This window comes from Pongo pygmaeus, chromosome 19 (genome assembly GCF_028885625.2).
Source record: "Pongo pygmaeus isolate AG05252 chromosome 19, NHGRI_mPonPyg2-v2.0_pri, whole genome shotgun sequence".
Taxonomy (NCBI): Eukaryota; Metazoa; Chordata; class Mammalia; order Primates; family Hominidae; genus Pongo; species Pongo pygmaeus.
Genome location: NC_072392.2, coordinates 23660629 through 23685340, shown reverse-complemented (window position 1 = coordinate 23685340; position 24712 = coordinate 23660629). Strand labels below are relative to the sequence as shown.

Below are 24712 nucleotides of genomic sequence, written 5' to 3'. Positions count from 1 at the left end.
GTCTCCCGATATGCCTCCGGTGACACACATTCACACCATCTGCTGTGGGATACGCCAGCCGCCACGCGTGGTCACACGGTCTCCACCTCGGATTCGCCCCTGTTCCTGCCTGCACGTGTCCTGTAAAGCGCGGTCGGCTTTCTGGAGCCCCAGGGCTTTTAGAAGCGGGGCAGGCCACTGCTCTTTCGAAGGAGGAGGGAGGCAGAGGGCTGATGGATCCGTGAAGTTTCAGCTGACGCTGCGCCTTGAGACCTATGGGATCACTGTGTGCTGCAGCGAGGCCCTGCCTGCCTCACCAGATGTGGTGAGCCCATCCTATCTCACTGGGAGGGGGCCAAAATCGGATCTGAACGGGAGTCCCCAGAACACAGCAGGCGTCCTGAAGCTCCCCTTCCCTCGGTGGAAGTCGGCTCAGGGAGATCCTGAGGGAGGGGCTGCTGGGGATTTGGCCCTGGGACAGGGAACCGGCGGTCCCCTCTCCCACCGCGTCCCAAGCTGGACCCCGTATCCTCACGCCGCCGCAGGATACGGCAGCAGGAGCCTCGCTGCAGCCGCGCAGCGGGGGCATTATTTAAAGGGGACGCAGCCCGACTGCCAGGAGCGGAGCGCGAGTCGGTCCAGCCAATGCGCATGCGCGAGGCGCGAGCGGCTTCTGCCGTCACAGTGCTTCCCACGGTTGTCTTAGAAACCGGTTCCTGAGGCTCGGCAAAGCAGGAGCCCTCCGTGGCAGTGCTTGGGTGGCGGGGCTCTGAGGCTCCGGCCTGACATCTCTACGGGGTCGACGGGAACGTCTCCGGATGCCAGGAGTCGCAAAGGGCCGACCAGGATGAGGAAACCCCAGGCGGAGTCCGGGGGAAGCAGCACGCCATCCCAGCCTCAGACCTGCCCGGACGCTTTTGGGGTGAGTCTCCCCAAAAGTCGTTCCGCCGTCATCTCGAGGATAGGTCGGCCTGCGTGCCCCTGGGCTGCTCTCTCACCCGAGGGTCCTTCTCGTCCAGAGCAGAACCCCGCAGCCTCGGGGGTTGCCTGGGGGGGTGTATTTCAATGCCTCTGCTGTATGCCTCTGTGTGTGTGTGTGTGTGTGTGTGTGTGTGTGTGTGTGTGTGTGTGCGTGTGCGTGCGCGCGTGTGTGTGTGTGTCTGTGTCGGTGTGTGTGTCTGTGTCTGTGTGAGTGTCTCCCATTCTCTCTTCTCTCTCTGTCTCTCAGTCTCTGTGTCTTTCTTTCCCTCTCTCTGTCGGTTAGTGTGTGTGTGCCCTTGTGCGTGTGTGTCTTTGGCCGAATGTGCCCTGTGCACCACAAAGCGATTTCTGGCATGTCGGCCTGTCTTTGCTGATGAGCGTCTTTCTGCGTCTCTGCCTGGGTCATGAGGCCGGTTTCAATCGTTTTCGCCGCCGCGGATCCGCTTTGGGTGTGTGAGGGCCTGGCCCACGTGAGGAGCTGCATCGGTCCCGCAGCAATTGAAATCTCATCTCCATCATGAGCTGCCTCTTTTCTAAGATCAAGATGACCACACAGCTACCAAGGAAAAGAGCCCCACGGGAGCTCTTTGTCCTGCAGTAGGGGAGCAGAACCACATCAGAGAAGATGGTTGTATCTTTTCACGGCTCTTCTCTGAGAAATGAAGCCACACCACGATACCGTGTAGAAGAAGAAGCCGGGAATGGGAGATGGCAACAATCCCTGTCACTGGAACGCTGGCCTCTCTGGACAAGCCACCCTTTTGGAAACCCTCCCCTTATGCCCGTGGCGGTGGCACGGCGCTGTATCCTGCCGGGGCCCTGGCCTCTGCTCTATCCTCCCTCTTGCTCTGCCTCACCTGTTTCTCAGGGGCCCGGATGCCTCTCGCTCTGGCCAAACGTCTTCAGCAAAGATGACTTCCCAGTCCGTCAGGGACACACTTCCTGCAGATCCGTGTCATGACTGTATCTCTCTCCAAAGGTCTTTCTGCTTCATTGGGCAGGTCTCATGACCCTGGAGTTCTTGGCTTCCATACGTGTCTCAGACAGGGAAGCTTCCTTGTTCTCCATGTTTCCCCTCATGGGTGGGTGGATTGCCTAGAATGAGCGCTAGGCGACCGTGACTGGCCTTGTCTTCTAGGACAGGTGGTGTCGCATTTCCTCTGCACTTCCTGTCTCAGTCTTGAGGGACATCCTCTCCTCTGCTCCTGGGCGGACTGACTCCCTTGATCTTGTGGCCGAAACGAATGTCAGGGAACCAGAGGGACTGGGCTGGGGCTGGGGCTGGGGCTGGGGCTGGGTGCAGGGGAAGTTGCGTCAGGGCTACCAGGGAGGAGGAGGGTTGGGGGTGGGGCGAATTCTGCAGAAACTTCTTTGCTCCTCTGATAGGCGTTTGAAAACCTGGCTTGGGTCAGGCACAGGCCCCCCAGCCACCGAATCCCAGGTGTTCTTTGATTTCCCTTGGCATTGACCGAAAGGTCACTTGTTCTCCCCTTCCACTGGCACATAGCTGGACACCACCGTTTGTTCCGCCGTCTCCCGATATGCCTCCGGTGACACACATTCACACCATCTGCTGTGGGATACGCCAGCCGCCACGCGTGGTCACACGGTCTCCACCTCGGATTCGCCCCTGTTCCTGCCTGCACGTGTCCTGTAAAGCGCGGTCGGCTTTCTGGAGCCCCAGGGCTTTTAGAAGCGGGGCAGGCCACTGCTCTTTCGAAGGAGGAGGGAGGCAGAGGGCTGATGGATCCGTGAAGTTTCAGCTGACGCTGCGCCTTGAGACCTATGGGATCACTGTGTGCTGCAGCGAGGCCCTGCCTGCCTCACCAGATGTGGTGAGCCCATCCTATCTCACTGGGAGGGGGCCAAAATCGGATCTGAACGGGAGTCCCCAGAACACAGCAGGCGTCCTGAAGCTCCCCTTCCCTCGGTGGAAGTCGGCTCAGGGAGATCCTGAGGGAGGGGCTGCTGGGGATTTGGCCCTGGGACAGGGAACCGGCGGTCCCCTCTCCCACCGCGTCCCAAGCTGGACCCCGTATCCTCACGCCGCCGCAGGATACGGCAGCAGGAGCCTCGCTGCAGCCGCGCAGCGGGGGCATTATTTAAAGGGGACGCAGCCCGACTGCCAGGAGCGGAGCGCGAGTCGGTCCAGCCAATGCGCATGCGCGAGGCGCGAGCGGCTTCTGCCGTCACAGTGCTTCCCACGGTTGTCTTAGAAACCGGTTCCTGAGGCTCGGCAAAGCAGGAGCCCTCCGTGGCAGTGCTTGGGTGGCGGGGCTCTGAGGCTCCGGCCTGACATCTCTACGGGGTCGACGGGAACGTCTCCGGATGCCAGGAGTCGCAAAGGGCCGACCAGGATGAGGAAACCCCAGGCGGAGTCCGGGGGAAGCAGCACGCCATCCCAGCCTCAGACCTGCCCGGACGCTTTTGGGGTGAGTCTCCCCAAAAGTCGTTCCGCCGTCATCTCGAGGATAGGTCGGCCTGCGTGCCCCTGGGCTGCTCTCTCACCCGAGGGTCCTTCTCGTCCAGAGCAGAACCCCGCAGCCTCGGGGGTTGCCTGGGGGGGTGTATTTCAATGCCTCTGCTGTATGCCTCTGTGTGTGTGTGTGTGTGTGTGTGTGTGTGTGTGTGTGTGTGTGCGCGTGTGCGTGCGCGCGTGTGTGTGTGTGTCTGTGTCGGTGTGTGTGTCTGTGTCTGTGTGAGTGTCTCCCATTCTCTCTTCTCTCTCTGTCTCTCAGTCTCTGTGTCTTTCTTTCCCTCTCTCTGTCGGTTAGTGTGTGTGTGCCCTTGTGCGTGTGTGTCTTTGGCCGAATGTGCCCTGTGCACCACAAAGCGATTTCTGGCATGTCGGCCTGTCTTTGCTGATGAGCGTCTTTCTGCGTCTCTGCCTGGGTCATGAGGCCGGTTTCAATCGTTTTCGCCGCCGCGGATCCGCTTTGGGTGTGTGAGGGCCTGGCCCACGTGAGGAGCTGCATCGGTCCCGCAGCAATTGAAATCTCATCTCCATCATGAGCTGCCTCTTTTCTAAGATCAAGATGACCACACAGCTACCAAGGAAAAGAGCCCCACGGGAGCTCTTTGTCCTGCAGTAGGGGAGCAGAACCACATCAGAGAAGATGGTTGTATCTTTTCACGGCTCTTCTCTGAGAAATGAAGCCACACCACGATACCGTGTAGAAGAAGAAGCCGGGAATGGGAGATGGCAACAATCCCTGTCACTGGAACGCTGGCCTCTCTGGACAAGCCACCCTTTTGGAAACCCTCCCCTTATGCCCGTGGCGGTGGCACGGCGCTGTATCCTGCCGGGGCCCTGGCCTCTGCTCTATCCTCCCTCTTGCTCTGCCTCACCTGTTTCTCAGGGGCCCGGATGCCTCTCGCTCTGGCCAAACGTCTTCAGCAAAGATGACTTCCCAGTCCGTCAGGGACACACTTCCTGCAGATCCGTGTCATGACTGTATCTCTCTCCAAAGGTCTTTCTGCTTCATTGGGCAGGTCTCATGACCCTGGAGTTCTTGGCTTCCATACGTGTCTCAGACAGGGAAGCTTCCTTGTTCTCCATGTTTCCCCTCATGGGTGGGTGGATTGCCTAGAATGAGCGCTAGGCGACCGTGACTGGCCTTGTCTTCTAGGACAGGTGGTGTCGCATTTCCTCTGCACTTCCTGTCTCAGTCTTGAGGGACATCCTCTCCTCTGCTCCTGGGCGGACTGACTCCCTTGATCTTGTGGCCGAAACGAATGTCAGGGAACCAGAGGGACTGGGCTGGGGCTGGGGCTGGGGCTGGGGCTGGGTGCAGGGGAAGTTGCGTCAGGGCTACCAGGGAGGAGGAGGGTTGGGGGTGGGGCGAATTCTGCAGAAACTTCTTTGCTCCTCTGATAGGCGTTTGAAAACCTGGCTTGGGTCAGGCACAGGCCCCCCAGCCACCGAATCCCAGGTGTTCTTTGATTTCCCTTGGCATTGACCGAAAGGTCACTTGTTCTCCCCTTCCACTGGCACATAGCTGGACACCACCGTTTGTTCCGCCGTCTCCCGATATGCCTCCGGTGACACACATTCACACCATCTGCTGTGGGATACGCCAGCCGCCACGCGTGGTCACACGGTCTCCACCTCGGATTCGCCCCTGTTCCTGCCTGCACGTGTCCTGTAAAGCGCGGTCGGCTTTCTGGAGCCCCAGGGCTTTTAGAAGCGGGGCAGGCCACTGCTCTTTCGAAGGAGGAGGGAGGCAGAGGGCTGATGGATCCGTGAAGTTTCAGCTGACGCTGCGCCTTGAGACCTATGGGATCACTGTGTGCTGCAGCGAGGCCCTGCCTGCCTCACCAGATGTGGTGAGCCCATCCTATCTCACTGGGAGGGGGCCAAAATCGGATCTGAACGGGAGTCCCCAGAACACAGCAGGCGTCCTGAAGCTCCCCTTCCCTCGGTGGAAGTCGGCTCAGGGAGATCCTGAGGGAGGGGCTGCTGGGGATTTGGCCCTGGGACAGGGAACCGGCGGTCCCCTCTCCCACCGCGTCCCAAGCTGGACCCCGTATCCTCACGCCGCCGCAGGATACGGCAGCAGGAGCCTCGCTGCAGCCGCGCAGCGGGGGCATTATTTAAAGGGGACGCAGCCCGACTGCCAGGAGCGGAGCGCGAGTCGGTCCAGCCAATGCGCATGCGCGAGGCGCGAGCGGCTTCTGCCGTCACAGTGCTTCCCACGGTTGTCTTAGAAACCGGTTCCTGAGGCTCGGCAAAGCAGGAGCCCTCCGTGGCAGTGCTTGGGTGGCGGGGCTCTGAGGCTCCGGCCTGACATCTCTACGGGGTCGACGGGAACGTCTCCGGATGCCAGGAGTCGCAAAGGGCCGACCAGGATGAGGAAACCCCAGGCGGAGTCCGGGGGAAGCAGCACGCCATCCCAGCCTCAGACCTGCCCGGACGCTTTTGGGGTGAGTCTCCCCAAAAGTCGTTCCGCCGTCATCTCGAGGATAGGTCGGCCTGCGTGCCCCTGGGCTGCTCTCTCACCCGAGGGTCCTTCTCGTCCAGAGCAGAACCCCGCAGCCTCGGGGGTTGCCTGGGGGGGTGTATTTCAATGCCTCTGCTGTATGCCTCTGTGTGTGTGTGTGTGTGTGTGTGTGTGTGTGTGTGTGTGTGCGTGTGCGTGCGCGCGTGTGTGTGTGTGTCTGTGTCGGTGTGTGTGTCTGTGTCTGTGTGAGTGTCTCCCATTCTCTCTTCTCTCTCTGTCTCTCAGTCTCTGTGTCTTTCTTTCCCTCTCTCTGTCGGTTAGTGTGTGTGTGCCCTTGTGCGTGTGTGTCTTTGGCCGAATGTGCCCTGTGCACCACAAAGCGATTTCTGGCATGTCGGCCTGTCTTTGCTGATGAGCGTCTTTCTGCGTCTCTGCCTGGGTCATGAGGCCGGTTTCAATCGTTTTCGCCGCCGCGGATCCGCTTTGGGTGTGTGAGGGCCTGGCCCACGTGAGGAGCTGCATCGGTCCCGCAGCAATTGAAATCTCATCTCCATCATGAGCTGCCTCTTTTCTAAGATCAAGATGACCACACAGCTACCAAGGAAAAGAGCCCCACGGGAGCTCTTTGTCCTGCAGTAGGGGAGCAGAACCACATCAGAGAAGATGGTTGTATCTTTTCACGGCTCTTCTCTGAGAAATGAAGCCACACCACGATACCGTGTAGAAGAAGAAGCCGGGAATGGGAGATGGCAACAATCCCTGTCACTGGAACGCTGGCCTCTCTGGACAAGCCACCCTTTTGGAAACCCTCCCCTTATGCCCGTGGCGGTGGCACGGCGCTGTATCCTGCCGGGGCCCTGGCCTCTGCTCTATCCTCCCTCTTGCTCTGCCTCACCTGTTTCTCAGGGGCCCGGATGCCTCTCGCTCTGGCCAAACGTCTTCAGCAAAGATGACTTCCCAGTCCGTCAGGGACACACTTCCTGCAGATCCGTGTCATGACTGTATCTCTCTCCAAAGGTCTTTCTGCTTCATTGGGCAGGTCTCATGACCCTGGAGTTCTTGGCTTCCATACGTGTCTCAGACAGGGAAGCTTCCTTGTTCTCCATGTTTCCCCTCATGGGTGGGTGGATTGCCTAGAATGAGCGCTAGGCGACCGTGACTGGCCTTGTCTTCTAGGACAGGTGGTGTCGCATTTCCTCTGCACTTCCTGTCTCAGTCTTGAGGGACATCCTCTCCTCTGCTCCTGGGCGGACTGACTCCCTTGATCTTGTGGCCGAAACGAATGTCAGGGAACCAGAGGGACTGGGCTGGGGCTGGGGCTGGGGCTGGGGCTGGGTGCAGGGGAAGTTGCGTCAGGGCTACCAGGGAGGAGGAGGGTTGGGGGTGGGGCGAATTCTGCAGAAACTTCTTTGCTCCTCTGATAGGCGTTTGAAAACCTGGCTTGGGTCAGGCACAGGCCCCCCAGCCACCGAATCCCAGGTGTTCTTTGATTTCCCTTGGCATTGACCGAAAGGTCACTTGTTCTCCCCTTCCACTGGCACATAGCTGGACACCACCGTTTGTTCCGCCGTCTCCCGATATGCCTCCGGTGACACACATTCACACCATCTGCTGTGGGATACGCCAGCCGCCACGCGTGGTCACACGGTCTCCACCTCGGATTCGCCCCTGTTCCTGCCTGCACGTGTCCTGTAAAGCGCGGTCGGCTTTCTGGAGCCCCAGGGCTTTTAGAAGCGGGGCAGGCCACTGCTCTTTCGAAGGAGGAGGGAGGCAGAGGGCTGATGGATCCGTGAAGTTTCAGCTGACGCTGCGCCTTGAGACCTATGGGATCACTGTGTGCTGCAGCGAGGCCCTGCCTGCCTCACCAGATGTGGTGAGCCCATCCTATCTCACTGGGAGGGGGCCAAAATCGGATCTGAACGGGAGTCCCCAGAACACAGCAGGCGTCCTGAAGCTCCCCTTCCCTCGGTGGAAGTCGGCTCAGGGAGATCCTGAGGGAGGGGCTGCTGGGGATTTGGCCCTGGGACAGGGAACCGGCGGTCCCCTCTCCCACCGCGTCCCAAGCTGGACCCCGTATCCTCACGCCGCCGCAGGATACGGCAGCAGGAGCCTCGCTGCAGCCGCGCAGCGGGGGCATTATTTAAAGGGGACGCAGCCCGACTGCCAGGAGCGGAGCGCGAGTCGGTCCAGCCAATGCGCATGCGCGAGGCGCGAGCGGCTTCTGCCGTCACAGTGCTTCCCACGGTTGTCTTAGAAACCGGTTCCTGAGGCTCGGCAAAGCAGGAGCCCTCCGTGGCAGTGCTTGGGTGGCGGGGCTCTGAGGCTCCGGCCTGACATCTCTACGGGGTCGACGGGAACGTCTCCGGATGCCAGGAGTCGCAAAGGGCCGACCAGGATGAGGAAACCCCAGGCGGAGTCCGGGGGAAGCAGCACGCCATCCCAGCCTCAGACCTGCCCGGACGCTTTTGGGGTGAGTCTCCCCAAAAGTCGTTCCGCCGTCATCTCGAGGATAGGTCGGCCTGCGTGCCCCTGGGCTGCTCTCTCACCCGAGGGTCCTTCTCGTCCAGAGCAGAACCCCGCAGCCTCGGGGGTTGCCTGGGGGGGTGTATTTCAATGCCTCTGCTGTATGCCTCTGTGTGTGTGTGTGTGTGTGTGTGTGTGTGTGTGTGTGTGTGTGTGCGTGTGCGTGCGCGCGTGTGTGTGTGTGTCTGTGTCGGTGTGTGTGTCTGTGTCTGTGTGAGTGTCTCCCATTCTCTCTTCTCTCTCTGTCTCTCAGTCTCTGTGTCTTTCTTTCCCTCTCTCTGTCGGTTAGTGTGTGTGTGCCCTTGTGCGTGTGTGTCTTTGGCCGAATGTGCCCTGTGCACCACAAAGCGATTTCTGGCATGTCGGCCTGTCTTTGCTGATGAGCGTCTTTCTGCGTCTCTGCCTGGGTCATGAGGCCGGTTTCAATCGTTTTCGCCGCCGCGGATCCGCTTTGGGTGTGTGAGGGCCTGGCCCACGTGAGGAGCTGCATCGGTCCCGCAGCAATTGAAATCTCATCTCCATCATGAGCTGCCTCTTTTCTAAGATCAAGATGACCACACAGCTACCAAGGAAAAGAGCCCCACGGGAGCTCTTTGTCCTGCAGTAGGGGAGCAGAACCACATCAGAGAAGATGGTTGTATCTTTTCACGGCTCTTCTCTGAGAAATGAAGCCACACCACGATACCGTGTAGAAGAAGAAGCCGGGAATGGGAGATGGCAACAATCCCTGTCACTGGAACGCTGGCCTCTCTGGACAAGCCACCCTTTTGGAAACCCTCCCCTTATGCCCGTGGCGGTGGCACGGCGCTGTATCCTGCCGGGGCCCTGGCCTCTGCTCTATCCTCCCTCTTGCTCTGCCTCACCTGTTTCTCAGGGGCCCGGATGCCTCTCGCTCTGGCCAAACGTCTTCAGCAAAGATGACTTCCCAGTCCGTCAGGGACACACTTCCTGCAGATCCGTGTCATGACTGTATCTCTCTCCAAAGGTCTTTCTGCTTCATTGGGCAGGTCTCATGACCCTGGAGTTCTTGGCTTCCATACGTGTCTCAGACAGGGAAGCTTCCTTGTTCTCCATGTTTCCCCTCATGGGTGGGTGGATTGCCTAGAATGAGCGCTAGGCGACCGTGACTGGCCTTGTCTTCTAGGACAGGTGGTGTCGCATTTCCTCTGCACTTCCTGTCTCAGTCTTGAGGGACATCCTCTCCTCTGCTCCTGGGCGGACTGACTCCCTTGATCTTGTGGCCGAAACGAATGTCAGGGAACCAGAGGGACTGGGCTGGGGCTGGGGCTGGGGCTGGGGCTGGGTGCAGGGGAAGTTGCGTCAGGGCTACCAGGGAGGAGGAGGGTTGGGGGTGGGGCGAATTCTGCAGAAACTTCTTTGCTCCTCTGATAGGCGTTTGAAAACCTGGCTTGGGTCAGGCACAGGCCCCCCAGCCACCGAATCCCAGGTGTTCTTTGATTTCCCTTGGCATTGACCGAAAGGTCACTTGTTCTCCCCTTCCACTGGCACATAGCTGGACACCACCGTTTGTTCCGCCGTCTCCCGATATGCCTCCGGTGACACACATTCACACCATCTGCTGTGGGATACGCCAGCCGCCACGCGTGGTCACACGGTCTCCACCTCGGATTCGCCCCTGTTCCTGCCTGCACGTGTCCTGTAAAGCGCGGTCGGCTTTCTGGAGCCCCAGGGCTTTTAGAAGCGGGGCAGGCCACTGCTCTTTCGAAGGAGGAGGGAGGCAGAGGGCTGATGGATCCGTGAAGTTTCAGCTGACGCTGCGCCTTGAGACCTATGGGATCACTGTGTGCTGCAGCGAGGCCCTGCCTGCCTCACCAGATGTGGTGAGCCCATCCTATCTCACTGGGAGGGGGCCAAAATCGGATCTGAACGGGAGTCCCCAGAACACAGCAGGCGTCCTGAAGCTCCCCTTCCCTCGGTGGAAGTCGGCTCAGGGAGATCCTGAGGGAGGGGCTGCTGGGGATTTGGCCCTGGGACAGGGAACCGGCGGTCCCCTCTCCCACCGCGTCCCAAGCTGGACCCCGTATCCTCACGCCGCCGCAGGATACGGCAGCAGGAGCCTCGCTGCAGCCGCGCAGCGGGGGCATTATTTAAAGGGGACGCAGCCCGACTGCCAGGAGCGGAGCGCGAGTCGGTCCAGCCAATGCGCATGCGCGAGGCGCGAGCGGCTTCTGCCGTCACAGTGCTTCCCACGGTTGTCTTAGAAACCGGTTCCTGAGGCTCGGCAAAGCAGGAGCCCTCCGTGGCAGTGCTTGGGTGGCGGGGCTCTGAGGCTCCGGCCTGACATCTCTACGGGGTCGACGGGAACGTCTCCGGATGCCAGGAGTCGCAAAGGGCCGACCAGGATGAGGAAACCCCAGGCGGAGTCCGGGGGAAGCAGCACGCCATCCCAGCCTCAGACCTGCCCGGACGCTTTTGGGGTGAGTCTCCCCAAAAGTCGTTCCGCCGTCATCTCGAGGATAGGTCGGCCTGCGTGCCCCTGGGCTGCTCTCTCACCCGAGGGTCCTTCTCGTCCAGAGCAGAACCCCGCAGCCTCGGGGGTTGCCTGGGGGGGTGTATTTCAATGCCTCTGCTGTATGCCTCTGTGTGTGTGTGTGTGTGTGTGTGTGTGTGTGTGTGTGTGTGTGCGCGTGTGCGTGCGCGCGTGTGTGTGTGTGTCTGTGTCGGTGTGTGTGTCTGTGTCTGTGTGAGTGTCTCCCATTCTCTCTTCTCTCTCTGTCTCTCAGTCTCTGTGTCTTTCTTTCCCTCTCTCTGTCGGTTAGTGTGTGTGTGCCCTTGTGCGTGTGTGTCTTTGGCCGAATGTGCCCTGTGCACCACAAAGCGATTTCTGGCATGTCGGCCTGTCTTTGCTGATGAGCGTCTTTCTGCGTCTCTGCCTGGGTCATGAGGCCGGTTTCAATCGTTTTCGCCGCCGCGGATCCGCTTTGGGTGTGTGAGGGCCTGGCCCACGTGAGGAGCTGCATCGGTCCCGCAGCAATTGAAATCTCATCTCCATCATGAGCTGCCTCTTTTCTAAGATCAAGATGACCACACAGCTACCAAGGAAAAGAGCCCCACGGGAGCTCTTTGTCCTGCAGTAGGGGAGCAGAACCACATCAGAGAAGATGGTTGTATCTTTTCACGGCTCTTCTCTGAGAAATGAAGCCACACCACGATACCGTGTAGAAGAAGAAGCCGGGAATGGGAGATGGCAACAATCCCTGTCACTGGAACGCTGGCCTCTCTGGACAAGCCACCCTTTTGGAAACCCTCCCCTTATGCCCGTGGCGGTGGCACGGCGCTGTATCCTGCCGGGGCCCTGGCCTCTGCTCTATCCTCCCTCTTGCTCTGCCTCACCTGTTTCTCAGGGGCCCGGATGCCTCTCGCTCTGGCCAAACGTCTTCAGCAAAGATGACTTCCCAGTCCGTCAGGGACACACTTCCTGCAGATCCGTGTCATGACTGTATCTCTCTCCAAAGGTCTTTCTGCTTCATTGGGCAGGTCTCATGACCCTGGAGTTCTTGGCTTCCATACGTGTCTCAGACAGGGAAGCTTCCTTGTTCTCCATGTTTCCCCTCATGGGTGGGTGGATTGCCTAGAATGAGCGCTAGGCGACCGTGACTGGCCTTGTCTTCTAGGACAGGTGGTGTCGCATTTCCTCTGCACTTCCTGTCTCAGTCTTGAGGGACATCCTCTCCTCTGCTCCTGGGCGGACTGACTCCCTTGATCTTGTGGCCGAAACGAATGTCAGGGAACCAGAGGGACTGGGCTGGGGCTGGGGCTGGGGCTGGGGCTGGGTGCAGGGGAAGTTGCGTCAGGGCTACCAGGGAGGAGGAGGGTTGGGGGTGGGGCGAATTCTGCAGAAACTTCTTTGCTCCTCTGATAGGCGTTTGAAAACCTGGCTTGGGTCAGGCACAGGCCCCCCAGCCACCGAATCCCAGGTGTTCTTTGATTTCCCTTGGCATTGACCGAAAGGTCACTTGTTCTCCCCTTCCACTGGCACATAGCTGGACACCACCGTTTGTTCCGCCGTCTCCCGATATGCCTCCGGTGACACACATTCACACCATCTGCTGTGGGATACGCCAGCCGCCACGCGTGGTCACACGGTCTCCACCTCGGATTCGCCCCTGTTCCTGCCTGCACGTGTCCTGTAAAGCGCGGTCGGCTTTCTGGAGCCCCAGGGCTTTTAGAAGCGGGGCAGGCCACTGCTCTTTCGAAGGAGGAGGGAGGCAGAGGGCTGATGGATCCGTGAAGTTTCAGCTGACGCTGCGCCTTGAGACCTATGGGATCACTGTGTGCTGCAGCGAGGCCCTGCCTGCCTCACCAGATGTGGTGAGCCCATCCTATCTCACTGGGAGGGGGCCAAAATCGGATCTGAACGGGAGTCCCCAGAACACAGCAGGCGTCCTGAAGCTCCCCTTCCCTCGGTGGAAGTCGGCTCAGGGAGATCCTGAGGGAGGGGCTGCTGGGGATTTGGCCCTGGGACAGGGAACCGGCGGTCCCCTCTCCCACCGCGTCCCAAGCTGGACCCCGTATCCTCACGCCGCCGCAGGATACGGCAGCAGGAGCCTCGCTGCAGCCGCGCAGCGGGGGCATTATTTAAAGGGGACGCAGCCCGACTGCCAGGAGCGGAGCGCGAGTCGGTCCAGCCAATGCGCATGCGCGAGGCGCGAGCGGCTTCTGCCGTCACAGTGCTTCCCACGGTTGTCTTAGAAACCGGTTCCTGAGGCTCGGCAAAGCAGGAGCCCTCCGTGGCAGTGCTTGGGTGGCGGGGCTCTGAGGCTCCGGCCTGACATCTCTACGGGGTCGACGGGAACGTCTCCGGATGCCAGGAGTCGCAAAGGGCCGACCAGGATGAGGAAACCCCAGGCGGAGTCCGGGGGAAGCAGCACGCCATCCCAGCCTCAGACCTGCCCGGACGCTTTTGGGGTGAGTCTCCCCAAAAGTCGTTCCGCCGTCATCTCGAGGATAGGTCGGCCTGCGTGCCCCTGGGCTGCTCTCTCACCCGAGGGTCTTTCTCGTCCAGAGCAGAACCCCGCAGCCTCGGGGGTTGCCTGGGGGGGTGTATTTCAATGCCTCTGCTGTATGCCTCTGTGTGTGTGTGTGTGTGTGTGTGTGTGTGTGTGTGTGTGTGTGTGCGTGTGCGTGCGCGCGTGTGTGTGTGTGTCTGTGTCGGTGTGTGTGTCTGTGTCTGTGTGAGTGTCTCCCATTCTCTCTTCTCTCTCTGTCTCTCAGTCTCTGTGTCTTTCTTTCCCTCTCTCTGTCGGTTAGTGTGTGTGTGCCCTTGTGCGTGTGTGTCTTTGGCCGAATGTGCCCTGTGCACCACAAAGCGATTTCTGGCATGTCGGCCTGTCTTTGCTGATGAGCGTCTTTCTGCGTCTCTGCCTGGGTCATGAGGCCGGTTTCAATCGTTTTCGCCGCCGCGGATCCGCTTTGGGTGTGTGAGGGCCTGGCCCACGTGAGGAGCTGCATCGGTCCCGCAGCAATTGAAATCTCATCTCCATCATGAGCTGCCTCTTTTCTAAGATCAAGATGACCACACAGCTACCAAGGAAAAGAGCCCCACGGGAGCTCTTTGTCCTGCAGTAGGGGAGCAGAACCACATCAGAGAAGATGGTTGTATCTTTTCACGGCTCTTCTCTGAGAAATGAAGCCACACCACGATACCGTGTAGAAGAAGAAGCCGGGAATGGGAGATGGCAACAATCCCTGTCACTGGAACGCTGGCCTCTCTGGACAAGCCACCCTTTTGGAAACCCTCCCCTTATGCCCGTGGCGGTGGCACGGCGCTGTATCCTGCCGGGGCCCTGGCCTCTGCTCTATCCTCCCTCTTGCTCTGCCTCACCTGTTTCTCAGGGGCCCGGATGCCTCTCGCTCTGGCCAAACGTCTTCAGCAAAGATGACTTCCCAGTCCGTCAGGGACACACTTCCTGCAGATCCGTGTCATGACTGTATCTCTCTCCAAAGGTCTTTCTGCTTCATTGGGCAGGTCTCATGACCCTGGAGTTCTTGGCTTCCATACGTGTCTCAGACAGGGAAGCTTCCTTGTTCTCCATGTTTCCCCTCATGGGTGGGTGGATTGCCTAGAATGAGCGCTAGGCGACCGTGACTGGCCTTGTCTTCTAGGACAGGTGGTGTCGCATTTCCTCTGCACTTCCTGTCTCAGTCTTGAGGGACATCCTCTCCTCTGCTCCTGGGCGGACTGACTCCCTTGATCTTGTGGCCGAAACGAATGTCAGGGAACCAGAGGGACTGGGCTGGGGCTGGGGCTGGGGCTGGGGCTGGGTGCAGGGGAAGTTGCGTCAGGGCTACCAGGGAGGAGGAGGGTTGGGGGTGGGGCGAATTCTGCAGAAACTTCTTTGCTCCTCTGATAGGCGTTTGAAAACCTGGCTTGGGTCAGGCACAGGCCCCCCAGCCACCGAATCCCAGGTGTTCTTTGATTTCCCTTGGCATTGACCGAAAGGTCACTTGTTCTCCCCTTCCACTGGCACATAGCTGGACACCACCGTTTGTTCCGCCGTCTCCCGATATGCCTCCGGTGACACACATTCACACCATCTGCTGTGGGATACGCCAGCCGCCACGCGTGGTCACACGGTCTCCACCTCGGATTCGCCCCTGTTCCTGCCTGCACGTGTCCTGTAAAGCGCGGTCGGCTTTCTGGAGCCCCAGGGCTTTTAGAAGCGGGGCAGGCCACTGCTCTTTCGAAGGAGGAGGGAGGCAGAGGGCTGATGGATCCGTGAAGTTTCAGCTGACGCTGCGCCTTGAGACCTATGGGATCACTGTGTGCTGCAGCGAGGCCCTGCCTGCCTCACCAGATGTGGTGAGCCCATCCTATCTCACTGGGAGGGGGCCAAAATCGGATCTGAACGGGAGTCCCCAGAACACAGCAGGCGTCCTGAAGCTCCCCTTCCCTCGGTGGAAGTCGGCTCAGGGAGATCCTGAGGGAGGGGCTGCTGGGGATTTGGCCCTGGGACAGGGAACCGGCGGTCCCCTCTCCCACCGCGTCCCAAGCTGGACCCCGTATCCTCACGCCGCCGCAGGATACGGCAGCAGGAGCCTCGCTGCAGCCGCGCAGCGGGGGCATTATTTAAAGGGGACGCAGCCCGACTGCCAGGAGCGGAGCGCGAGTCGGTCCAGCCAATGCGCATGCGCGAGGCGCGAGCGGCTTCTGCCGTCACAGTGCTTCCCACGGTTGTCTTAGAAACCGGTTCCTGAGGCTCGGCAAAGCAGGAGCCCTCCGTGGCAGTGCTTGGGTGGCGGGGCTCTGAGGCTCCGGCCTGACATCTCTACGGGGTCGACGGGAACGTCTCCGGATGCCAGGAGTCGCAAAGGGCCGACCAGGATGAGGAAACCCCAGGCGGAGTCCGGGGGAAGCAGCACGCCATCCCAGCCTCAGACCTGCCCGGACGCTTTTGGGGTGAGTCTCCCCAAAAGTCGTTCCGCCGTCATCTCGAGGATAGGTCGGCCTGCGTGCCCCTGGGCTGCTCTCTCACCCGAGGGTCCTTCTCGTCCAGAGCAGAATCCCGCAGCCTCGGGGGTTGCCTGGGGGGGTGTATTTCAATGCCTCTGCTGTATGCCTCTGTGTGTGTGTGTGTGTGTGTGTGTGTGTGTGTGTGTGTGCGCGTGTGCGTGCGCGCGTGTGTGTGTGTGTCTGTGTCGGTGTGTGTGTCTGTGTCTGTGTGAGTGTCTCCCATTCTCTCTTCTCTCTCTGTCTCTCAGTCTCTGTGTCTTTCTTTCCCTCTCTCTGTCGGTTAGTGTGTGTGTGCCCTTGTGCGTGTGTGTCTTTGGCCGAATGTGCCCTGTGCACCACAAAGCGATTTCTGGCATGTCGGCCTGTCTTTGCTGATGAGCGTCTTTCTGCGTCTCTGCCTGGGTCATGAGGCCGGTTTCAATCGTTTTCGCCGCCGCGGATCCGCTTTGGGTGTGTGAGGGCCTGGCCCACGTGAGGAGCTGCATCGGTCCCGCAGCAATTGAAATCTCATCTCCATCATGAGCTGCCTCTTTTCTAAGATCAAGATGACCACACAGCTACCAAGGAAAAGAGCCCCACGGGAGCTCTTTGTCCTGCAGTAGGGGAGCAGAACCACATCAGAGAAGATGGTTGTATCTTTTCACGGCTCTTCTCTGAGAAATGAAGCCACACCACGATACCGTGTAGAAGAAGAAGCCGGGAATGGGAGATGGCAACAATCCCTGTCACTGGAACGCTGGCCTCTCTGGACAAGCCACCCTTTTGGAAACCCTCCCCTTATGCCCGTGGCGGTGGCACGGCGCTGTATCCTGCCGGGGCCCTGGCCTCTGCTCTATCCTCCCTCTTGCTCTGCCTCACCTGTTTCTCAGGGGCCCGGATGCCTCTCGCTCTGGCCAAACGTCTTCAGCAAAGATGACTTCCCAGTCCGTCAGGGACACACTTCCTGCAGATCCGTGTCATGACTGTATCTCTCTCCAAAGGTCTTTCTGCTTCATTGGGCAGGTCTCATGACCCTGGAGTTCTTGGCTTCCATACGTGTCTCAGACAGGGAAGCTTCCTTGTTCTCCATGTTTCCCCTCATGGGTGGGTGGATTGCCTAGAATGAGCGCTAGGCGACCGTGACTGGCCTTGTCTTCTAGGACAGGTGGTGTCGCATTTCCTCTGCACTTCCTGTCTCAGTCTTGAGGGACATCCTCTCCTCTGCTCCTGGGCGGACTGACTCCCTTGATCTTGTGGCCGAAACGAATGTCAGGGAACCAGAGGGACTGGGCTGGGGCTGGGGCTGGGGCTGGGGCTGGGTGCAGGGGAAGTTGCGTCAGGGCTACCAGGGAGGAGGAGGGTTGGGGGTGGGGCGAATTCTGCAGAAACTTCTTTGCTCCTCTGATAGGCGTTTGAAAACCTGGCTTGGGTCAGGCACAGGCCCCCCAGCCACCGAATCCCAGGTGTTCTTTGATTTCCCTTGGCATTGACCGAAAGGTCACTTGTTCTCCCCTTCCACTGGCACATAGCTGGACACCACCGTTTGTTCCGCCGTCTCCCGATATGCCTCCGGTGACACACATTCACACCATCTGCTGTGGGATACGCCAGCCGCCACGCGTGGTCACACGGTCTCCACCTCGGATTCGCCCCTGTTCCTGCCTGCACGTGTCCTGTAAAGCGCGGTCGGCTTTCTGGAGCCCCAGGGCTTTTAGAAGCGGGGCAGGCCACTGCTCTTTCGAAGGAGGAGGGAGGCAGAGGGCTGATGGATCCGTGAAGTTTCAGCTGACGCTGCGCCTTGAGACCTATGGGATCACTGTGTGCTGCAGCGAGGCCCTGCCTGCCTCACCAGATGTGGTGAGCCCATCCTATCTCACTGGGAGGGGGCCAAAATCGGATCTGAACGGGAGTCCCCAGAACACAGCAGGCGTCCTGAAGCTCCCCTTCCCTCGGTGGAAGTCGGCTCAGGGAGATCCTGAGGGAGGGGCTGCTGGGGATTTGGCCCTGGGACAGGGAACCGGCGGTCCCCTCTCCCACCGCGTCCCAAGCTGGACCCCGTATCCTCACGCCGCCGCAGGATACGGCAGCAGGAGCCTCGCTGCAGCCGCGCAGCGGGGGCATTATTTAAAGGGGACGCAGCCCGACTGCCAGGAGCGGAGCGCGAGTCGGTCCAGCCAATGCGCATGCGCGAGGCGCGAGCGGCTTCTGCCGTCACAGTGCTTCCCACGGTTGTCTTAGAAACCGGTTCCTGAGGCTCGGCAAAGCAGGAGCCCTCCGTGGCAGTGCTTGGGTGGCGGGGCTCTGAGGCTCCGGCCTGACATCTCTACGGGGTCGACGGGAACGTCTCCGGATGCCAGGAGTCGCAAAGGGCCGACCAGGATGAGGAAACCCCAGGCGGAGTCCGGGGGAAGCAGCACGCCATCCCAGCCTCAGACCTGCCCGGACGCTTTTGGGGTGAGTCTCCCCAAAAGTCGTTCCGCCGTCATCTCGAGGATAGGTCGGCCTGCGTGCCCCTGGGCTGCTCTCTCACCCGAGGGTCCTTCTCGTCCAGAGCAGAACCCCGCAGCCTCGGGGGTTGCCTGGGGGGGTGTATTTCAATGCCTCTGCTGTATGCCTCTGTGTGTGTGTGTGTGTGTGTGTGTGTGTGTGTGTGTGTGTGTGCGTGTGCGTGCGCGCGTGTGTGTGTGTGTCTGTGTCGGTGTGTGTGTCTGTGTCTGTGTGAGTGTCTCCCATTCTCTCTTCTCTCTCTGTCTCTCAGTCTCTGTGTCTTTCTTTCCCTCTCTCTGTCGGTTAGTGTGTGTGTGCCCTTGTGCGTGTGTGTCTTTGGCCGAATGTGCCCTGTGCACCACAAAGCGATTTCTGGCATGTCGGCCTGTCTTTGCTGATGAGCGTCTTTCTGCGTCTCTGCCTGGGTCATGAGGCCGGTTTCAATCGTTTTCGCCGCCGCGGATCCGCTTTGGGTGTGTGAGGGCCTGGCCCACGTGAGGAGCTGCATCGGTCCCGCAGCAATTGAAATCTCATCTCCATCATGAGCTGCCTCTTTTCTAAGATCAAGATGACCACACAGCTACCAAGGAAAAGAGCCCCACGGGAGCTCTTTGTCCTGCAGTAGGGGAGCAGAACCACATCAGAGAAGATGGTTGTATCTTTTCACGGCTCTTCTCTGAGAAATGAAGCCACACCACGATACCGTGTAGAAGAAGAAGCCGGGAATGGGAGATGGCAACAATCCCTGTCACTGGAACGCTGGCCTCTCTGGACAAGCCACCCTTTTGGAAACCCTCCCCTTATGCCCGTGGCGGTGGCACGGCGCTGTATCCTGCCGGGGCCCTGGCCTCTGCTCTATCCTCCCTCTTGCTCTGCCTCACCTGTTTCTCAGGGGCCCGGATGCCTCTCGCTCTGGCCAAACGTCTTCAGCAAAGATGACTTCCCAGTCCGTCAGGGACACACTTCCTGCAGATCCGTGTCATGACTGTATCTCTCTCCAAAGGTCTTTCTGCTTCATTGGGCAGGTCTCATGACCCTGGAGTTCTTGGCTTCCATACGTGTCTCAGACAGGGAAGCTTCCTTGTTCTCCATGTTTCCCCTCATGGGTGGGTGGATTGCCTAGAATGAGCGCTAGGCGACCGTGACTGGCCTTGTCTTCTAGGACAGGTGGTGTCGCATTTCCTCTGCACTTCCTGTCTCAGTCTTGAGGGACATCCTCTCCTCTGCTCCTGGGCGGACTGACTCCCTTGATCTTGTGGCCGAAACGAATGTCAGGGAACCAGAGGGACTGGGCTGGGGCTGGGGCTGGGGCTGGGGCTGGGTGCAGGGGAAGTTGCGTCAGGGCTACCAGGGAGGAGGAGGGTTGGGGGTGGGGCGAATTCTGCAGAAACTTCTTTGCTCCTCTGATAGGCGTTTGAAAACCTGGCTTGGGTCAGGCACAGGCCCCCCAGCCACCGAATCCCAGGTGTTCTTTGATTTCCCTTGGCATTGACCGAAAGGTCACTTGTTCTCCCCTTCCACTGGCACATAGCTGGACACCACCGTTTGTTCCGCCGTCTCCCGATATGCCTCCGGTGACACACATTCACACCATCTGCTGTGGGATACGCCAGCCGCCACGCGTGGTCACACGGTCTCCACCTCGGATTCGCCCCTGTTCCTGCCTGCACGTGTCCTGTAAAGCGCGGTCGGCTTTCTGGAGCCCCAGGGCTTTTAGAAGCGGGGCAGGCCACTGCTCTTTCGAAGGAGGAGGGAGGCAGAGGGCTGATGGATCCGTGAAGTTTCAGCTGACGCTGCGCCTTGAGACCTATGGGATCACTGTGTGCTGCAGCGAGGCCCTGCCTGCCTCACCAGATGTGGTGAGCCCATCCTATCTCACTGGGAGGGGGCCAAAATCGGATCTGAACGGGAGTCCCCAGAACACAGCAGGCGTCCTGAAGCTCCCCTTCCCTCGGTGGAAGTCGGCTCAGGGAGATCCTGAGGGAGGGGCTGCTGGGGATTTGGCCCTGGGACAGGGAACCGGCGGTCCCCTCTCCCACCGCGTCCCAAGCTGGACCCCGTATCCTCACGCCGCCGCAGGATACGGCAGCAGGAGCCTCGCTGCAGCCGCGCAGCGGGGGCATTATTTAAAGGGGACGCAGCCCGACTGCCAGGAGCGGAGCGCGAGTCGGTCCAGCCAATGCGCATGCGCGAGGCGCGAGCGGCTTCTGCCGTCACAGTGCTTCCCACGGTTGTCTTAGAAACCGGTTCCTGAGGCTCGGCAAAGCAGGAGCCCTCCGTGGCAGTGCTTGGGTGGCGGGGCTCTGAGGCTCCGGCCTGACATCTCTACGGGGTCGACGGGAACGTCTCCGGATGCCAGGAGTCGCAAAGGGCCGACCAGGATGAGGAAACCCCAGGCGGAGTCCGGGGGAAGCAGCACGCCATCCCAGCCTCAGACCTGCCCGGACGCTTTTGGGGTGAGTCTCCCCAAAAGTCGTTCCGCCGTCATCTCGAGGATAGGTCGGCCTGCGTGCCCCTGGGCTGCTCTCTCACCCGAGGGTCCTTCTCGTCCAGAGCAGAACCCCGCAGCCTCGGGGGTTGCCTGGGGGGGTGTATTTCAATGCCTCTGCTGTATGCCTCTGTGTGTGTGTGTGTGTGTGTGTGTGTGTGTGTGTGTGTGCGCGTGTGCGTGCGCGCGTGTGTGTGTGTGTCTGTGTCGGTGTGTGTGTCTGTGTCTGTGTGAGTGTCTCCCATTCTCTCTTCTCTCTCTGTCTCTCAGTCTCTGTGTCTTTCTTTCCCTCTCTCTGTCGGTTAGTGTGTGTGTGCCCTTGTGCGTGTGTGTCTTTGGCCGAATGTGCCCTGTGCACCACAAAGCGATTTCTGGCATGTCGGCCTGTCTTTGCTGATGAGCGTCTTTCTGCGTCTCTGCCTGGGTCATGAGGCCGGTTTCAATCGTTTTCGCCGCCGCGGATCCGCTTTGGGTGTGTGAGGGCCTGGCCCACGTGAGGAGCTGCATCGGTCCCGCAGCAATTGAAATCTCATCTCCATCATGAGCTGCCTCTTTTCTAAGATCAAGATGACCACACAGCTACCAAGGAAAAGAGCCCCACGGGAGCTCTTTGTCCTGCAGTAGGGGAGCAGAACCACATCAGAGAAGATGGTTGTATCTTTTCACGGCTCTTCTCTGAGAAATGAAGCCACACCACGATACCGTGTAGAAGAAGAAGCCGGGAATGGGAGATGGCAACAATCCCTGTCACTGGAACGCTGGCCTCTCTGGACAAGCCACCCTTTTGGAAACCCTCCCCTTATGCCCGTGGCGGTGGCACGGCGCTGTATCCTGCCGGGGCCCTGGCCTCTGCTCTATCCTCCCTCTTGCTCTGCCTCACCTGTTTCTCAGGGGCCCGGATGCCTCTCGCTCTGGCCAAACGTCTTCAGCAAAGATGACTTCCCAGTCCGTCAGGGACACACTTCCTGCAGATCCGTGTCATGACTGTATCTCTCTCCAAAGGTCTTTCTGCTTCATTGGGCAGGTCTCATGACCCTGGAGTTCTTGGCTTCCATACGTGTCTCAGACAGGGAAGCTTCCTTGTTCTCCATGTTTCCCCTCATGGGTGGGTGGATTGCCTAGAATGAGCGCTAGGCGACCGTGACTGGCCTTGTCTTCTAGGACAGGTGGTGTCGCATTTCCTCTGCACTTCCTGTCTCAGTCTTGAGGGACATCCTCTCCTCTGCTCCTGGGCGGACTGACTCCCTTGATCTTGTGGCCGAAACGAATGTCAGGGAACCAGAGGGACTGGGCTGGGGCTGGGGCTGGGGCTGGGGCTGGGTGCAGGGGAAGTTGCGTCAGGGCTACCAGGGAGGAGGAGGGTTGGGGGTGGGGCGAATTCTGCAGAAACTTCTTTGCTCCTCTGATAGGCGTTTGAAAACCTGGCTTGGGTCAGGCACAGGCCCCCCAGCCACCGAATCCCAGGTGTTCTTTGATTTCCCTTGGCATTGACCGAAAGGTCACTTGTTCTCCCCTTCCACTGGCACATAGCTGGACACCACCGTTTGTTCCGCCGTCTCCCGATATGCCTCCGGTGACACACATTCACACCATCTGCTGTGGGATACGCCAGCCGCCACGCGTGGTCACACGGTCTCCACCTCGGATTCGCCCCTGTTCCTGCCTGCACGTGTCCTGTAAAGCGCGGTCGGCTTTCTGGAGCCCCAGGGCTTTTAGAAGCGGGGCAGGCCACTGCTCTTTCGAAGGAGGAGGGAGGCAGAGGGCTGATGGATCCGTGAAGTTTCAGCTGACGCTGCGCCTTGAGACCTATGGGATCACTGTGTGCTGCAGCGAGGCCCTGCCTGCCTCACCAGATGTGGTGAGCCCATCCTATCTCACTGGGAGGGGGCCAAAATCGGATCTGAACGGGAGTCCCCAGAACACAGCAGGCGTCCTGAAGCTCCCCTTCCCTCGGTGGAAGTCGGCTCAGGGAGATCCTGAGGGAGGGGCTGCTGGGGATTTGGCCCTGGGACAGGGAACCGGCGGTCCCCTCTCCCACCGCGTCCCAAGCTGGACCCCGTATCCTCACGCCGCCGCAGGATACGGCAGCAGGAGCCTCGCTGCAGCCGCGCAGCGGGGGCATTATTTAAAGGGGACGCAGCCCGACTGCCAGGAGCGGAGCGCGAGTCGGTCCAGCCAATGCGCATGCGCGAGGCGCGAGCGGCTTCTGCCGTCACAGTGCTTCCCACGGTTGTCTTAGAAACCGGTTCCTGAGGCTCGGCAAAGCAGGAGCCCTCCGTGGCAGTGCTTGGGTGGCGGGGCTCTGAGGCTCCGGCCTGACATCTCTACGGGGTCGACGGGAACGTCTCCGGATGCCAGGAGTCGCAAAGGGCCGACCAGGATGAGGAAACCCCAGGCGGAGTCCGGGGGAAGCAGCACGCCATCCCAGCCTCAGACCTGCCCGGACGCTTTTGGGGTGAGTCTCCCCAAAAGTCGTTCCGCCGTCATCTCGAGGATAGGTCGGCCTGCGTGCCCCTGGGCTGCTCTCTCACCCGAGGGTCCTTCTCGTCCAGAGCAGAACCCCGCAGCCTCGGGGGTTGCCTGGGGGGGTGTATTTCAATGCCTCTGCTGTATGCCTCTGTGTGTGTGTGTGTGTGTGTGTGTGTGTGTGTGTGTGCGTGTGCGTGCGCGCGTGTGTGTGTGTGTCTGTGTCGGTGTGTGTGTCTGTGTCTGTGTGAGTGTCTCCCATTCTCTCTTCTCTCTCTGTCTCTCAGTCTCTGTGTCTTTCTTTCCCTCTCTCTGTCGGTTAGTGTGTGTGTGCCCTTGTGCGTGTGTGTCTTTGGCCGAATGTGCCCTGTGCACCACAAAGCGATTTCTGGCATGTCGGCCTGTCTTTGCTGATGAGCGTCTTTCTGCGTCTCTGCCTGGGTCATGAGGCCGGTTTCAATCGTTTTCGCCGCCGCGGATCCGCTTTGGGTGTGTGAGGGCCTGGCCCACGTGAGGAGCTGCATCGGTCCCGCAGCAATTGAAATCTCATCTCCATCATGAGCTGCCTCTTTTCTAAGATCAAGATGACCACACAGCTACCAAGGAAAAGAGCCCCACGGGAGCTCTTTGTCCTGCAGTAGGGGAGCAGAACCACATCAGAGAAGATGGTTGTATCTTTTCACGGCTCTTCTCTGAGAAATGAAGCCACACCACGATACCGTGTAGAAGAAGAAGCCGGGAATGGGAGATGGCAACAATCCCTGTCACTGGAACGCTGGCCTCTCTGGACAAGCCACCCTTTTGGAAACCCTCCCCTTATGCCCGTGGCGGTGGCACGGCGCTGTATCCTGCCGGGGCCCTGGCCTCTGCTCTATCCTCCCTCTTGCTCTGCCTCACCTGTTTCTCAGGGGCCCGGATGCCTCTCGCTCTGGCCAAACGTCTTCAGCAAAGATGACTTCCCAGTCCGTCAGGGACACACTTCCTGCAGATCCGTGTCATGACTGTATCTCTCTCCAAAGGTCTTTCTGCTTCATTGGGCAGGTCTCATGACCCTGGAGTTCTTGGCTTCCATACGTGTCTCAGACAGGGAAGCTTCCTTGTTCTCCATGTTTCCCCTCATGGGTGGGTGGATTGCCTAGAATGAGCGCTAGGCGACCGTGACTGGCCTTGTCTTCTAGGACAGGTGGTGTCGCATTTCCTCTGCACTTCCTGTCTCAGTCTTGAGGGACATCCTCTCCTCTGCTCCTGGGCGGACTGACTCCCTTGATCTTGTGGCCGAAACGAATGTCAGGGAACCAGAGGGACTGGGCTGGGGCTGGGGCTGGGGCTGGGGCTGGGTGCAGGGGAAGTTGCGTCAGGGCTACCAGGGAGGAGGAGGGTTGGGGGTGGGGCGAA

General features: G+C 59.8%; 1 protein-coding gene across 4 annotated transcripts in view; it reads left to right on the top strand.

The window, feature by feature from the left end:
• LOC129017662 (uncharacterized) overlaps positions 1–24712 on the top strand; it is a 128285-nt gene that overhangs the window by 65430 nt on the left and 38143 nt on the right. Inside the window, exon 1 of one of the 4 annotated variants that reach the window (XM_063656945.1) lies at positions 18119–18330. The exons of 1 other annotated variant lie outside the window; for it this stretch is intronic. In XM_063656945.1, the coding sequence (XP_063513015.1) occupies positions 18256–18330 (75 nt within the window). In that variant the 5' untranslated portion in view covers positions 18119–18255. Of the gene's footprint in view, positions 1–18118; positions 18331–23090; positions 23307–24712 lie in introns of those variants that run through there. 2 more of the 4 variants (XR_008495091.1, XM_063656944.1) reach the window with 2 other exon arrangements.